The sequence below is a fragment of the Siphateles boraxobius genome, unplaced genomic scaffold (genome assembly GCF_051911475.1).
Source record: "Siphateles boraxobius isolate OS27281-9 unplaced genomic scaffold, OSU_SipBor_1 66, whole genome shotgun sequence".
Taxonomy (NCBI): Eukaryota; Metazoa; Chordata; class Actinopteri; order Cypriniformes; family Leuciscidae; genus Siphateles; species Siphateles boraxobius.
The window spans coordinates 31,336,930-31,351,170 of record NW_027509193.1 but is presented as its reverse complement, the minus strand read 5'-3'; the positions used below and the strand labels follow the sequence as shown (position 1 = coordinate 31,351,170).

Sequence of the window (14,241 nt, the reverse complement as noted above, 5' to 3'; positions counted from 1 at the left end):
ATCAAATTTTTAAAAAATTGTTTTGGATATGTTTTATTTAAGTCCAGATGATATAAAAAATGACATGAAATTATTTTTTGCTTAGCATTTTCCACTCTTGCCTGTTTAAGGGTTAAAGGACTTACATTTCTGTGGACAAACATTGGACATACTTGCTATTTGTAAATGTTTCATATGGCAGATACAGATATAATTCCACGCGTAGCTTTTCCCACACTCTGAGCAGCTATACGGCTTTTCTCCAGTGTGGCTTCGGGGGTGAACGTTTAGAGAACTCTTTTGAGCGAAGCTCTTTCCACACTCCATGCACGCGTACGGCCTCTCGCCAGAATGAGTGCGCTGGTGTATTCTGAGGTACGTTTTTTGAGCGAATCTTTTACCACAAACTGTACAGACAAAAGGTTTTTCTCCGGAGTGTGTTCGTATGTGTGCTTTCAGGTAGGTTAACTTGTTGAAGTTTCTTTGATACACATTCAAACCTTTTCTCTTCTGAAATATTTGTAGCGTCGTGTGTACTGTGGAAATTTTGCTCTGTTGTACATTCTCCATGTGTCGAAAATTTTCCTTCAAGAGCTTGTTCTTCGGCTTGTGGCTGTTGCACGTTCAAATAGACATCTGAAGGTAGGCTACCGTGTATGTGATAAAATCCTCAGAGCTCTGGGCAACACATCTCTCATCACTGGTCATTGCTGGACCTGTAATTCAATAAACGACACATGAACATATGAATATAATAAGAGTTAATAGCAGCTGCTCTTAAGTTCTTTCTCCACAAACTTCTCAAACTGCTCCTTTCATCTTCAGGTTTACTTTTCCTAGAGCAATCGTCAAATGTCTCCTCCTTGATCATGATCATATCTGGTTCTTCGTCCAGCAAATTGACAGGCTAAAAGATGGAAATTAACAAGAGAACTAGTTTAGTGTATTCTGACATTGCATCATGTACATCAAAGGCACCACGTGAGACTAACCTCTTCTGTGATGGTTGAAGAGTCCAGGTGTGTGTCGTCCTCCTGCTCACCAACAGTTGACTCCTGGTGTCTCCAGAGATTCATGCACCAGTCCTTACCGAAGACATTGTCAACATTGTCGACTTGACTTCTGGTGTCTCCAGAGGTTCATGCACCATTAGTTATTTTTCGTTCTTCACTTAGGGGTAAATCGAAGTTAGAAAAACATGAGAAGCGGTATACTGTTAGCGAACATCCGACGTCACCCACACTGCTGAGAGTGGAGATTAGAAGAATATTTAAATGTGTGCTGCACACTTTCCTCTCAATAACAAAATAAACGCACAACAAAATAGAGAAAACAGAAAGTGTTTTAATAAAGAATATCTGGGGCCCATTTCAATAAAGAGGTTCAACCAACTCTGAGTTGACTTACCCTGAGATGGGAAACTCTGAGTTTTCGGTTACAGAACAGCTGAAATTAGTAAGTCCAATCAACTCTAAGTTGACTGACTCTGAGCTAAGCACGTGCACCACAACTATAAAAAGCCATTATCAATGGAGCGCAGATATTATGAGTCACCATGGCAACAGCACCAGACAAAAAGAGGTCTGCATATTTCTCACCAGCAGAACTGGATGTGCTTCTGAAAGCATATGGAGAGTACAAACACATTTTTTTTTAAGCAACACGGCAGCAGCGGAGAAGGACAGAGAGTTAGTTTGGGAGAAAATAGTTGCTCAAGTATAATTACTGTTATACAGTGTCGGGTGTAATTAATTAGCAAGTAATCTAAATACTGTAATTTAATTAAAGGGATTACTCTTAATTCTTCTGTAATATAGAGTAAAATCTGATGTCATTGCATTGAATACTGCATAGACTATAGAACAATTCTGTATAAAACAATAGTGGATTTAACAAAATTTTTAAAAGGTATATTTTTAATGTAACCTTCTCTATCTACACACTTTGGTCAATTCAAGAATAATTCATGCAATTTTATATAGTTAATTTGAAAGCATTAAAAGTGCAGTTTCGTGTCTCTTTTTGTATTGTTCAAGTGGTTGAGGCTGATATGGGATTTAGAAAGTAATTAGTAATACGTAGACCAATACTTTCTAGAGAGAGTAATTATTACATTAAACTAATTACACCGTTGAAGATGTCATTTGTTGTTAGTAATTAATAACTATTTTAGCATAACTTACCCACCTGTAATAATATCAGAGGTGAAACTGGAAGAACAGTATGTTATTAAACCTTATTTTAATTTTCATGTAGGTGCAATCCTGCAGGCATTAAAATTATATAAATGAAATGCTTATAAAATTTACATTTAGTCATTTACAAATATAATATTTTCAGAGCTAACTAGAGTTGAAATACATTGAACTTTAAAAGTATATAAATGAAATGGTTATTAATAAATATAATACTAAATTTACTGATTCAATTATTTTAGATAAAATAAAAAACACTGTACATTTTCCGAGAGTTGAAGTAAATCCTAACACATCATTGTCCATACAACGTATGAATGGGTTTGAAGTTGAAAAGTTCCCAGAGTTTCCTCACACAACGACATTTTGACAGTCAGTGATTCAGAAAAGACCCTGTGTGTGTGTGTGTGTGTGTGTGTGTGTGTGTGTGTGTGTGTGTGTGTGTGTGTGTGTGTGTGTGTGTGTGTGTGTGTGTGTGTGTGTGTGTGTGTGTGTGTGTGTGTGTGTGTGTGTGTGTGTGTGTGTGTGTGTGTGTCTGTGTGTGTGTGTGTGTGTGTGTGTGTGTGTGTGTGTGTGTGTGTGTGTGTGTGTGTGGGGCCTGGTAAACCCTACATTATGGGGACAAAATGTCCCCATAAGGATGGCAATATCTGAAATCCTTGTTCGTGTGGGGACATTTTTTGGTCCCCATGAGGAAAACAGCTTATAAATCATACTAAGTGATGTTTTTTGAAAATGTAAAAATGCAGAAAGTTTTCTGTGATGGGTAGGTTTAGGGGTAGGGTTAGTGTAAGGGAATAGAATATACAGTTTGTATAGTATAAAAATCATTATGTCTATGGAAAGTCCCCATAAAACATGGAAACACTACATGTGTTTTTGTGTGTGTGTGTGTGTTCAGCGATCAGTATGAGACATTGTGAATGTTTTGTTAGTGTTAATCTTAAAAGTTAATCTTAAGAGTTTAAACTATATCTTTTAAAAATAAAAGATGTTTTAAATTAAATTAAATTAAATTAAATATTTAAAGTCTTAATAAAAACACCGATCACCACCACATCTTCAGAGAAATACTGACAATAATGTTAGCTTCAACACATGTTTAAAGTTAAAAACTTAATTTAAAATGCTAAATAAAATTAACATCTAATTTCATTTATTTTACGTGTTTTATTGAAGCACAATACTTTTTATTTCTTAAACTCACAGAGGAAAACACCTCGTCAAACAGTCTCATTTCAGGTAAGTTCAACACATGTTTAAACTTACTTTAAAATGCCTAATAAAATGAACATCTTTTCATTTATCTAATATGTTTTATCTGTCATCAATGCTATTTCTTTAAACTCATTTGTTTCATTCTCTCCCACAGACATTATGGACGATACTGATTCATCTGAAAATCTTATCCAACGTTCCTCTGTTCATAATTTCATCGTTCTGTCAACATTATCCTGCTATAATAAAAACACCCCTGAAAAACACAATCCTATCAGTTACACCAAGCAGATTGCTGTCATAAACACACACACACACACACACACAGCCATAAACACAACCCGGAACCACAAGGGCCAAAAGGTCACAAACCACATGATAGTCATAAACCCCCCATGGTCATATTCTGTCATAAAAGATGGCATAAAACCATAAATCATTTTTGACACAAGCTACAGTATATACACTACTTGCATGAACTATCAAACATGTGCAAACAGTTAAGGCTGATGTTATTCATGCATGAATCCTTATGTCTCCTGTTGTAGTTGAGGATAACAACACAGAACAACTGCAGCAAAGCGACAGCAAACCTTAATATTCACCCTTAAGACCATGTTTCCACAGAAAACTTCAAATAGCCAACATCAATGAAAGAGCTCCAATTGCAAAACAATAATTGCAGACACCACTACTAAAATGTGAAAAAGATGGTGGTATGACGGTGTTGGAGCACCAAGATGTACTTCTGCCCTGGTGAGCTTAATCACCTGACTTGAATATTATTGAACTATATGGGCAGATTTTGGAGAGAAATGTGAGAAGCAGATTGCAATAAATAAATAAATAAATAAAAAGTAACATGTATAGAACTCCTTGATTTAATGAAATAATGACGTGCTCAGCATCACAAATAACTGTGAAGGATGCGCAGAATGAACTCCTTTTATACCATCCATATTTAATAACGGGAGGCGGACTTAATGGGTTTGTATTGAAGCTGTTATTGAAGAGGTAAAAGGTGTAATGCAAATCAAGATTATTTACATAGATTGGTTCAGCAGCCAGAGAATGAGAATGAGACACAAGATGAAATCGATTATATATCTAATGTTGACAATTTCTCTCATGTCACACTTCACGAAGGTCTGTACATGAATCTTATTTAATACATTTCCAGAATACATTTGATGGAGATATCTTGCAACTGTTCCCAGTAGAAGAACACATTATTAATGACAATTTCAGTAATGTATTGCAGCCATAGTAGATCACATCTCATCAAATGTATGGAAAAGTTGTGTATGTATTCTGGACCATTCATGTACAGACCTTTGAAATGGAAGTGGAACTACCACACATCTGCCAAACATCTCTGAACACAGTCTTAAATATAGCAGGAACAAATACCTACAAAGGAAAAATGTCATTAATCAACACCTCCGGCATCACACGTTCACCATCGCCATCTTCTCTTGCATGTCTGGTGTTTTAATATGTGGGACACAAAGCTCTAACCAGATACAAAAAACATTGTTTCTTAATATCGTGTGGAGCAAAAAGAAGAGGAGTCAATCACTTGTAGCATGTGAATTAAACACTTAACAGTAGTGATAGTTCACTAATAAATGACTTCTGCGCTGCTATGAATTTGACTTGAACTGTAAACATACCAGCAAACACAACAAGCCAAACAACTCAAATTCAAGCCTTATAATCTACCAGGCTTAGTTTTGACATACAGTTCTACACTTCTAAAAATGTGCTTTATGTGTAACATAAACTGGTTTTATTCAAGTAAAACTATTATTTAATATGACTAAATCAGCTTGATGTCATTAAGTTAGAGCAAGTATATGGGTTATAGGTTTAAATCAAGTAAAAATTACTCCTTGTAAAATGTAAAACCTGCACATATACACTTTTTCATTAGATCTTCTAGAAATTATTCCAGTCATTATTATGCAACCCAATAAAGATCACTGACTGACTGAAGCATCTTGTCCATATCCACTTTTCAGATATCTACTGACAGCTTGTTAGTGAGATCAGTGTGTATTTGAAAACAGTAACAGTCTTCTGTCCAACAGCCTTTCTCCTAAATGTGTGCTGATGGACAAATGTCTCCAGCCTCCCCTAATAAAACCTCATATTATTCTCACCTTTCTAGAAAATGGCCAGGATTGGACAAGAAACTCAAGACAGTGAACTTGTGAACCAATGTCTGTGTAGCCTCTGGGGTCCTTCTGCCCAAATGGACCCGACGCATTTAAATTTTTTTTTTTTTTAAATCATAGCTTCATCGGAATGGTCTGAAATTTGGTGACTTTTTTGGTACTTGGTATATGAACATCCAAAAAAATTGGGGACAGGATTTGAATAATCTAAGTGGTTGTAAAAAAAATTGTCACACTCAGGACCTTCGGGTCCAAATGGACCCGGATAGGAAATGAATGGCAAATTGGCAAAAATGTGAAAATACCGAGTTTTTTTGTGCGTACAATCTACAAATCAGCCACGATCCAGAAAAAAAGCACACAACAGTGAAGGGGTGAATCTATAAAACATCAAGAGTGCAAAACAGACACATCCACACACACACACACACACACACAAACACACTTTTATACATAAACAAACTAATAAATTCAGATTACCTGTGTTTTGCATTTTTAAAATGCTCAGTTTGTCCACCAGATGGCATCCATCTCATTTCAAAAATTGCTTTCATGGGGTCTAGGCTTGACTCTAAAATGAAATAAAAAAATTTTTTTAAATAATTTTCTATTATATTCAATGGGAGGAAAACTGGGGGGAAATGGGTCATATTTATTGCATAAATATTATTTATAAATCATAGAATTCTCAAAACACCAAAAAAGAAAAGAAAAAATATTATAAAAAACAAGTAAAAAAAAAATAAGATTTTCTTTTAATAAATATGACTCCCTCCCCTCCGGCCCATTTGGACCCGAAGGTCGTGAGTGTGACTCTGAAATGAAGGACCCCAGAGGGTTAAAAAGCCCCATCTTCTTCTTCCCTTTCTAATCCATCACCACCTTTATTTGCCCTCCATTGCCTCATACTTAGCTGAAGGATGGTCTCAAATTTCCCTGCCAAAATTAAAAAGTAAATAATTATAATAAAATAAGGAAAGCAATGAGAGGATATTTATAGGTATTGGATAAACAGGTTCCAGAAACATGTGTAGGCTAAACTCACTTCCACATACAGGGTAGGATTTGTGCCCTCATCCACATGCCTGTATTTCTTCAACCTTATCTGTTCATCCATCTGTCATCTTGGCTTTGTATCCCTGTCTGTGCCGACTGTCTCACACTTGAATCTTTAGCACTTTGACACACATTAAGAAACAGTGAGTCAAAACTAGTCAATGAGAGGTGGCTTTGCATGTGTTCAGCAAGTCAGTCATTGTATCAGTTTATTACACTGTCACTCACCAAATAATTAACAATGTGGACATGAAGTATTGATTTTAACATTTCATTCAAACTATCTCAACTTTTTTTAACTACTGAGTTGAAATTTTGAGTTGAAACATTTTTTTAACGTTACACCTAAAATATTGCTATTTTATAGAAGTCCTGATTTCATTTTTACTAGAACCTACTTTTTTAAGGGTTGTGAAGTTCATTTCTCATAAATGTACAGCAGAAGTCCTTCCTACTCAAACAGTACATGATTTTAGATGCTTATGGGTGTTTATGAATGAAATCTGGACGTACTACCAAAGTAGTACGTACTACCAAAGTAGTTCAAAATGGAATAAAATGCCTCTACCCTTAAAGAAGCTTAACAGTCAACTTCAGTCTTAAAAATAAAGGTTCTTGATTGGCATCTTCATGTTTCCATAAAGAACCTTTAACATCCATGGAATCTTTTCATTGCACAAAAAGTTATCAAAATGATCTTCAAAATATATATCGAAATATATCAAAATAAATAGTTTTCAGAGCTGGTGCTTTCCAGTTTTGATTGCATCTCTGCCAGGCGGGGGTAGAGGGTCGAGGAGTGAGGAGGGGGAGAGTAATCATTGTTGTTCTGTTCCACAGATGCTGTTGTAAACCAGTTTCCAACAGCCAAGGAAGCTAATGTCAGAAAATCCATCAACAGTAGAATATGCGAGCTAAGACACCAGGTGAAGTGCAAAAGCGTGGTAGAAGAAGCTACACTACCATCTTGGTAGTGAAGAACCAAGACTGTTCTTTTGGCAATTTATTTCTTTGCTTTTCCACGGCTCACTAAGGTCCTTGAAAGTTTGTATTTTATTTATTCATTATTATTTGTGCCTTTTGTTTATAGATCATTTATTTATAATTTATAACAGCACTGCTGAAAGTTTAAAGATATTGGTCATTGAAATGGCTTTAATTTCTAATTTATATCTTGTATATTTTCTGTTCAATGGCAGTCTTTAAAAATGTTCCACTTTTAAGAAATCACATTTCCTTTGTCTGACCACATGTCTATTGGGATTATAATAGGCCTGTGTAGCTCTCTAACTCAAACTGGGTTTAGTATCTGTTCCTGATTAAAAGAAAATAAAGCTGGCTGTTGATTGATTACCCATTAGTCTGTATTAATATGTGGTATAAAGGTTTGCACACATATTGCAGGTTGCATATTTATTAAGTAGGCCTATTCATTTATATTAGATGTTACATGAACATATACTGTATATATCACCATATATGTACATACATTGTATGTGCAAGTTCTCATGTGTGTACATATATTGTGCATATTTACAATATATGTACATATATTTCCATATCATTTTACATATATTTAAAATGTATTCAACAATATATTGAACACATATCTGTTTATATATTTCCATATAACTTTACATATATTTAAAATATATTCTACCATATATTAAACATACATGTGACACTATATCTTTACATATATTACCAATAAATTTTCCCATATAAATAGGAATACATTATGGTGGATATTTATAAATATAAAATTGCATATATTTTGGGACATATAAACACATATATTATATATTCATGTTCAATATATTGCAATATATTGAAAGCGGCAATCATTTGTATATTTTGCAATATATTACATGAATATATAATATATTGTATAATATATGTATCATCAATATATTAATCCATGTATTTCCAATATATAATATATTGGTAACTGGAAAATAACATATTACAATATATGTCAAGTAATATATTGCCAATTCCCAAATACGCATTAAACCTTATACACTCTAATTGTATGTGTGTACTCATGAATTTTTTTATTTAATTTTGATAAAGCTGCAAGTCACTTGTCCTAGTTGTCCTGGCTTTCAATATTTTGCACAACTTATTACTTTTTTTAAATCTTTGCAACAGTGGTGAAGAGAGTGGATGTCAGCATGACCACAATAGACACGTTCATGGGAAATACAATAGGTTTAAATAAACCACAATTATCAATATTCAACATACCCTCTAATATTCACAGGTTGCTTTATTACTGCAAATAACTATCAGTGACTTTTTAATTGAACTCTGCTGACTGTAAGTTGTGTTGGGCTTCTTCTAATCTCATGTTCAATGTCACTCAGAGTGCTGTATAGTGACGACAGACAAGAGGATAAAAATGGACACTTATGTCTAGCTTGATGAGGATATAGTCAAAGCTTTGAAAGGTAAACTGAGAAGTCCAGGGAATTCTAATGCATGTCTATGCAAATTATTATGTGACCCTGGACCACAAAACCAGTCACAAGTCACACGGGTATATTTGTGGCAATAGCCAACAATACATTGTATGGGTTAAAATAATAAATTTTTTATGTCAAAAATTATTAGGATATTAAGTAAAGATCATGTTCCATGAAGATATTTTGTAAATTTCCTACCTTAAATATATAAAACATTTATTTTTGTGAGTGAATGCAGCACAATCGCGAACATAAATGGAAAACTTTAAAGGTGATTTTCTCAATGTTTTCTGATTTTTTGGCACCCACAGATTCCAAATGTTCAAATAATTGTATCCCGGCCAAATATTATCCTATCCTTACAAACCATAAATCAATGGAAAGGACCAATTTAGTTACACGTGGCCTTGGCACCGAATGTAAAGAAATAGTCTGAAAAGTAGGAAGGTTGCGTTTAAACACTCGCTAGAAGCGAATGTGTGGTGAATTATAGTCTAAGAGAAAAAAGGAAAGGAAAGGGACGCGACATAGCCAAGTATGGTGTCGGAATTCACCCATCCAAGCGCGCACACACACAGCAGTGAGTATTGAACACAAACACACACACGGAGCAGTGGGCAGCCACAAATTGGTCCTTCACAAATTGTGAGCCATGTGGCTGATTTTGTGGTCCAGGGTCACATATATTCAAACATGGATACAAAAATGTTAATCAATTTTATTTACATTCTTCTTCCCTTTCACAGATCCTGTGGTAAAGCAGTCTTCAAATATTACAGTGTCTGAACCACAAGCCCTCAGTTGCAGAAAATATGAGTCGTACTCAAAGAAGTGATCGTCCACTTGAAGATGAAGATGTGACATTCAAACTCTTCTGTTTCTTTGGTTCAGCCATTTGTATGCCTATGTTTGTAAATAATGCATTATTCACTTCTGCACATTGTTTTTCCGTAACTTTAATTTTTTTTCTGAAAATTGCATTGTGATGCTTATTTATTTAGTGATGTAATATTCACAGTGTACTTTTCAGTAATACAGGTACAACTGAAATGTTCTACAAAAAAATTATAAATATAGCCATAGCATTTCACTGATCTTTGTTATAATGTATTTTGTTCAAGAGATTATATATGCTGCTGTACTTTTTTAATGTAGCCTATTTATTTTGAAATGTACACAGCAAGATAGTATATTAAAGTTTTCTTGATTTCAAAGTCTGTGTATGTCTTAACATTTATATTTAATTATTTTTGCACTTTTAATATACCATTTTGAATACTGAATAAAACAGCCTTAACTATTAGTGTAATGCTAATACATTTTCCATGAGCTGAAATGCAATTTACATGTTCTTGAAGTACATTAAAATTAAGCTTCAATATTATAAGTTTAAGAAATATGACAGTATATTTTAAATGAACTGTAAAAAAATATATACTTAAATGCACTAAATGTACTTAGTGGTTCCATTTTAACACAATTTAATATATTAAAATATTGCAAATAGCTTAAAATTGATCTTACAATACACTTAATATACCTGAAGTTGTTTCAAAATAAAACATTTAATATGCACTTAGTAGGCTACAGTACAATTTAAATATATTAAGTAGGCCTATGTCCAAAAAAGCACAATTAAAAAATATTTCCTTTTCACTTGGTCAGGGCTCAAGGAAATAGAGGTTGAATAAAGATGTGATTATATTTGGTGTATTATCAAGCTATAAGAAAACGTCCCATAGCAAATGCATTCTACTTTGCCCTACAAACACCCTCAGTCCATACAATGAATAACATTAAAACATTAAAAGACTTAATTCTAGGCCTATTTATTTTATTTTATTCGGTCAGAAAGGAATTATCCATGATTATTACAATCCAATCTGATAGGCTACTCCTCTGGGTTAAAAGAAATGAGCTTGTTAACTTACAATGCAATCAAGGCAGATGCTTTCTACTGGTTATTTTTATGAGAGATGTGTCTCTTTGAATTAATTTAAGCTCCACCTTCATTTAAGTCACTCACCTGCCCACATATGTTCTGTTAAATCACATGTAGACCCAACAAACGCGACCTTCAGCCACAGACTTGTCAAAATCCCGAAGCTGCCAAAAAAGCTCTCGTCCTCGTCCAGATGCGATTCACACTTGCTTTACCATTTATCATGGTATGGGCTGCAGATTACGCGTGTCCGACTCCAAACCAGGATGGGCGCAACATCACTTTAGACACCCTCCAGCTGTTGGACCAGAGACGCTGCCTCTTCACATCCATCCTGCCTTCAGATACAGCTGTGAAGGTACTGGTGTGTGTCTTTGTGGTGATAACCATTATCTCACTTGGTATCAATGGGTGCACTCTGTTTAGTCTCGGCAGTTCTGAAGACTTATCCTGGGAGCCACGCTTTGCCTTGCTGAAAAACCTCATAGTGAGTGATCTTCTACTCATTGTCACCCAAGGTCCAACAGTGATACACTGCCTATTGCAGAAGACCACGCTGCCGTACGGAGCTTGGTGTGTCACTCAGTTCTTTCTTAACACCGTTTGTGTTTTCTGCACTATGTTTACTATCACCTGCATGGCCCTGGAGCGCTACCTGTTCGTGTGCCTGGCCATCTACTACAACAGTATAGTAACCACAAATCGCCTTTACCTCATAGTCGGGCTCACGTGGCTTATTTCAGTGTGTTTATCGGCAATTGTCACAGCTTTGCTCGGTTTAGGGCACAAGAACTCATTGCTGGGCAAACCCATTACAGGACTACTCTGTGAGCCGGACACCTTGGAGTCCCACCTGGGCTTTCCACGGGCTGCTGCGGTATTTCGCAAAGTGGTTGGGCTAATAGTGACGCTGCTTTGCATCTTTTCCTACTTGTTCTCATACCTGCGCATGTATCAGGTGGCGCGCAACGCCGTTCAGCCTTTCCAGCAGGTCAATGAGAGGGCGCGCACAACCGTAATGTTTTACTGCTCGATGCTGCTGCTTCAGATGCTCCCCATCTTTCTGAAGATAGCCTCGGATGCTCTGTGGGAACTCGAATGCAACATGGCCATGATCCAGTCGCTGGATCATCCTGGAGGCTGGACGTCAGCTGGGACCCTCCACATCATGCTCCTGGTGATGCTTCAGGTGCCTCCTTGCATTAATCCACTCGTTTACGGTCTGCGCAACAGGGAGGTGAGGGAAGTTCTGCCCAGGCTGCTGAGGTGGAGGAGGGAGAACCGCTGAGTGAGCCCGCGATTAAAACCACGCAGGTCGTTTCATCTTTTCCGGCGAGATGTTTCAGGGAATTTTCAGTCAGCATTCAGTGGCAGGCAACATTCTAAAGAAGGAAGATGGTAAGATGTCATGTGTATATATTGTTGTGAAGGTTTATTGGGAGATTATAAAAACACACAATACAAAACTTTAATGAAAAATGCTTTGAATTGAAAACATAGTAAATTTGACTCAGATTCAACGTGCCTTTTGTTCACATATAACATGGCTATAGTTAGGTAAATAACACTTTACATTAAGGTTCAATTTGTTAATATTAGTTAATGCATTAGGTATCAGGAACAAACAATGAACACAAATTCATAATACATTTCTTTTTTAACTTAAACTTGACATTTAAAAAAAAAAAAAGTGTTAGATAATCAGCATTAAAAAATGACAATTCTGTAAAATTGAGGCTTATTGTAAAGTATAGGCCTATCACCTTATATATTTATATATTTTAAATACGGTATGCCTATACCATTGATTGCTTACTATTATGAGAAAGGAATTAAAATAGCTGCTCAATGTCTGTGAATTTTACAGATGGTTGTTACAGATGAAACTTACAATGTTTAAAGTACAAATCTACAACAGCTTTGAGCAGATGGTGTATAACCATGACATGGTATATGCTTAAAGTTAAATATAATCATGATCACACTCTTAATACAGGATGAGAAGGGATACAATGTTAACACTCTCTATGATTACTTGCAGAAGAATGCAGATACTGTAACTAATCAGGCATAGCAAAAATGAGTGAAAAAAGGTGATAGTTCCAATATGAAAGATATCAGGTATAATGGCAGCTGTGGCATAGACTAATACTTCATAAATCAATACAATATACAGTATATATATATTAAATTTTATTTATTTAAATGAATTTATCTGTATTTATATGTATGGCATTATTTATTTGTATGAATTTGTGTATGTATATGTACAGTATTTTATTGTTTATTTTTATTTGTGACAAAAATGTGAATTATGAATACATTGTTGATTCTTTCCACTTTAAATTTGAGTAGAAATTAAAAGTTATGATATTATCATTTGGTGCAAAGTAAAAAAAGTATGTGATGCAACTTCATAATTGTATTAAAATACATCAGAAATCTACAGTTCTAGTTCCTGTGCTTAATAAAGTGTTGGAAATGGTGTCCAACTCCTAATGACTGTACAAATGGCACAGACACATCAACAACCAAAAGCCCTGCTGCTTTCTTTGGGATCTGTATTTTAAGATAAAATGGATAATTGTCCATATATTATCCATTTTAATATTATGAATACAGGGGCAGTTGTGGGTGCAAGTCTCAGCACCAGCAGGAATTGTAGGTAGGGGGAGTGAATGAGATTCTTTACCCACAACTGAGGTGCTCTTCCCCCAATCGCTCTCTCGGCGCCGCAGCAAAATGGCTACCCGTTGCTCCGTGTGTGTTTGTGATCAAAACTCACTGCTGTGTGTGTGCGCACTTGGAGGTCACGTCCCTTTCCTTTCCTTTTTTCTCTTAGACTATAATTCACCACACATTCGCTTCTAGCGAGTGTTTAAACGCAACCTTCCTACTTTTCAGACTATTTCCTTATATTCGGTGCCAAGGCCACGTGTAACTAAATTGGTCCTTAAACAATTTTTCCCAAGGTGAACTGCGTGACTGTGCAAACACATCTCCATGCCATGAAACAAACAATCAGCTCAACAAGCTAGGCTTTGTTTGACTGCCAGAGACATTGACTTGGCATTATTAAGGGGTTCTTCCTAAAGCAAGTATATGACTATTAATATTAATTAGTATTAACTTTGGGTTATTACTTTGAACAAGCATCTAAAATGAAAATATTAAACCTGTACCTGTACCTGCCCCCACAATCCCATATG

The 14,241-nt window shown here is 35.4% G+C and overlaps 2 protein-coding genes across 2 annotated transcripts in view; one reads left to right on the top strand and one right to left on the bottom strand.

Annotated features, from left to right (window-relative positions):
* Positions 1–505: 505 nt before the first annotated feature.
* Positions 506–14,241, bottom strand: part of LOC143722270 (uncharacterized) — a 39,370-nt gene continuing 25,634 nt past the window's right edge. The window contains exon 4 of the mRNA XM_077213580.1: positions 506–695. Coding sequence (XP_077069695.1) covers positions 604–695 — 92 coding nt within the window. The 3' untranslated portion in view covers positions 506–603. The remainder of the gene's footprint in view (positions 696–14,241) is intronic.
* On the top strand, positions 11,226–12,320 carry LOC143722268 (olfactory receptor 2AG2-like). The gene has a single exon (XM_077213575.1). It carries the CDS (start codon positions 11,226–11,228, stop codon positions 12,318–12,320), a length of 1,095 nt encoding a protein of 364 aa, XP_077069690.1.

Bases quoted from the DNA above. Each gene is read 5' to 3' on its own strand.
- LOC143722268 (XM_077213575.1), top strand. From the start codon at position 11,226: ATGCGATTCACACTTGCTTTACCATTTATCATGGTATGGGCTGCAGAT.